Source organism: Phascolarctos cinereus, unplaced genomic scaffold (genome assembly GCF_003287225.1).
Source record: "Phascolarctos cinereus isolate Bilbo 61053 unplaced genomic scaffold, phaCin_HiC Scaffold_5;HRSCAF=322, whole genome shotgun sequence".
Taxonomy (NCBI): Eukaryota; Metazoa; Chordata; class Mammalia; order Diprotodontia; family Phascolarctidae; genus Phascolarctos; species Phascolarctos cinereus.
The window spans coordinates 252,096,848-252,099,789 of record NW_027555958.1 but is presented as its reverse complement, the minus strand read 5'-3'; the positions used below and the strand labels follow the sequence as shown (position 1 = coordinate 252,099,789).

The 2,942-nt window shown below is 47.0% G+C and overlaps 1 protein-coding gene across 1 annotated transcript; it reads left to right on the top strand.

Annotated features, from left to right (window-relative positions):
- The first annotated feature begins 675 nt into the window (after window positions 1-675).
- On the top strand, window positions 676-2,713 carry GLTPD2 (glycolipid transfer protein domain containing 2). The gene is made up of 3 exons (XM_020966708.2): window positions 676-859; window positions 1,383-1,545; window positions 1,965-2,713. The coding sequence occupies exons 1-3, from the start codon at window positions 736-738 to the stop codon at window positions 2,452-2,454; spliced, it is 777 nt and encodes a 258-aa protein (XP_020822367.1). The 5' UTR covers window positions 676-735; the 3' UTR covers window positions 2,455-2,713.
- Window positions 2,714-2,942: the final 229 nt, after the last annotated feature.

The window sequence follows — 2,942 nt, the reverse complement described above, 5'->3', positions numbered from 1 at the left end:
GTTCCTCTTCTGAGGACCCAACCTGCCAGCCTGAGTTCAAGTTGGCATAGTCGCCTCCGTGAGTAGGTACTACCTTTATACAGCACAATTTATTTAGCCATTTTCAATAGTTGGTCATGTAATGTTCTTCCATTTTTTAAAATCTATTGCTAATAGTACTGCCAGGAATATTTGTATTCAGGGTCCTTTCTTTCTGTCATGAGACCCTATAGTGTATAAATACAAGATCAGGATTGTTAGATCAAAGGGCATGAACATTTTGGTAACTTTTGTTGTATCCACACTATCTCCTTTAGAGCACCATTTATGGAGCTGCTATAGAAGGAATTCCTGCTCAGATCAGGATTAGATTAAGTGGTCTGTGAGGTCTGCTACAACTCTAATTTTTTGTGGTTTGTGGGTGGATTGACCAGGTAACCAAAATATTTATAAGATAGTCTGTCAGATTTGTGTTGGTACAGATGTGCCCAAAAGGACATTTGAGGGTTTGGCCAGGTGTCTGGATCCCTAAAGAGGGCTGGAGGGGTCGGATAGGATTGCAGAGAGACACTATTTCCTTTTACTACTGGCCTGGGCTCTTCCCTGGGTCAAAGGCCAGTAGGGACTGAAAGAAAGCTTAATTATTAGCCCCTTCCCTCCAAGGTGTGGCTGATTCTTCTCCACCCACCCAGGAGTCAGAGACACAAGTACTGACCAGAGGGGCTGGGGAGGTGGCAGTGATTCAGGACAGTGACCATGAAACTAAAGCTGTTGCCCCCTGATTCTAAAGTTTGGGCCCCCAGGCAGTGGCTCAGCTGTGCTCTTCCCTTCACCATCTTCATCTTCATGTTGCTGTTCTATCTGACGAGAGAGAAGCTCAGTGAGTTACTGTCTACGCTCCCCCACCTCCCCAGAATCCCATTCTACCATCCCCAATTCTTTGCTCCCACTCCCTGAGAAATCTTGGTGTGTGCCCCTTTACCACCACCCTCTCCCCTCCCCAGAAGATGAGCTCAAAGGCTATGGATTCAGGGCTGAGCTCTGTGTTCCAGAGAGGTCCTTGACTTCCCAGGTAAGAGCCCTGGCCCCAAGTGTTTGATTTAAAAAAAAAAAATCATACCTTTCTTATTTATTTCTGTGTAACATATTTAGAGAATAGTTTAAAAAAAGTTTTGTCTAAGGAATTATCAGCTGAACCATTACCATCAAAAAAATCATAGGGCCTACATTTTTTGTTAATTCTGGGGAACTCAGAGGAGACCAGAACAGGAGAACTAGCCACACCAGCACAGGAACTCATTTGCTTTCTTCCAGGAAATAGGAGGGGTGGGGTTAAGGTTAGAGGGATGTAAGTCAGACTTCAGAGGCCTAGGCTGCCCTCAATTCCCCACCCTTCTTCCCAGATCTGTTCTCACAGGTGGAGCCTGGATTGAAATCTGGTGAACTTCACTGCTTGGGCCCAGACAAGCTGCCCGGCCAAATGGTGAGGCCTTTCAGGAAAAGCTTAACAACTGAGGGAGACCTACAGTTGCCCCAGTTTCTGGATGGATGGAGGAAACTAGTCATGTGAGTACAGTCATTTATCCCAGCTACAATCCCACTTTCGACAAGAAGATCTGCCAGATTAATGCTAGAGTCTTCGTCTCTGTGTATTATCTATCATTTATCCTGGATATAGCTTCTTTGTACATGGTTGCTTGCATGCTGTTTCCCCCGTTAGACTGGAAGCTCCTTAAGAACAGGGAACTCTAGTTGTGTGACCCTGGGCAAGTTACTTAACCCTAATTGCCTCACCAAAAAGCAAAAAACAAAAAACAAAAACAAAAACAAAAAACCAGGGAACTATCTTTTGTCTTTGTAAACCCAAGATTTAGGGCAGTTCCTGGCATATCATAGGTGTTTAATAAATGCTTGGAGACTGAGTGACTGACTGCCTCCCTGGCAGAGTCTCATTTGCCTTTCCATCTCCTTTCTTTCACCTGTAGGCTCCTGGACCCCCTGGGTACCCTCTTTACCTTTGCCACTCAGGAAGCCTCTGAAAAACTCTCAGTCCTCGAGTCTTATTCCCAAGGCCCCTACTCCACCCACTATCACACCTTCTCTGCCATGGCTGACTGGGAGCAGGATCCCTCTAAACATTCTTCTGGTCTCCATACGTTGGTGCTTCTGCACCGAGCCCTTCACTGGGCCCAGCTCTGCCTGGGTGGCATTGCCAGAGTTCAGAATGCAAACGTGGGGGCTCTGTGTAGAGAAGCCTATCAGAGTGTGCTGGGCCCCCACCACACGTGGCTGATCCGCCAGGCAGCAAACCTAGCCTTCCTCGCCTTCCCAGGTCAGAGCCAAATACTGGAGCTGGTATGCCCAGGAGACAGTGAGCAGGAGGCCCAGGAGGCCCTGTCTCGGGTAGCTGGCATGCTGGAGGCTGTCTACAACCGTACCCAAGGGCTGCTGGCTGAAAGGGGGCTGCTGACCTAGGGAGTTACTCTGAAGCCTACTAGGGACAGGTAGCAGGGCCACTGGAAGAACTCTGTGCTCCCCTAAAGCATGGGGACTGAGAGGTGGGAGAGAGGAAGCCTGGGAGCAGCCGTTAGTTACTTAAGTACCTCCTCTCTCCCATACTGACACTCCCTCTCAGCCCTGGAACCAAGAAAACTCTTAGTCTCCATTTGTATCTTTCATGAACGTCAGATGAAAGATGGAGGTAGGGTAAATAAAATGTTTTTACCATCTGTCATTCCAAGGTGTGAGTTATATGTGTCTACACAAGCAGAGACAGTTGGGGGTAACAGTCTACATTTATATAGAGGATTATATCCTACCTTTGTAGTTTTTTCCCCGATCAACAATTGCCTTCTGTGTGCCAGGCACTGTGTTAGGTGCTGGGGATACAAATACAAAGAGTGAAACAAACCCTAATCACAAAGAGTTGACGTTCTAATGGAAGAGACAACAATATATACAAG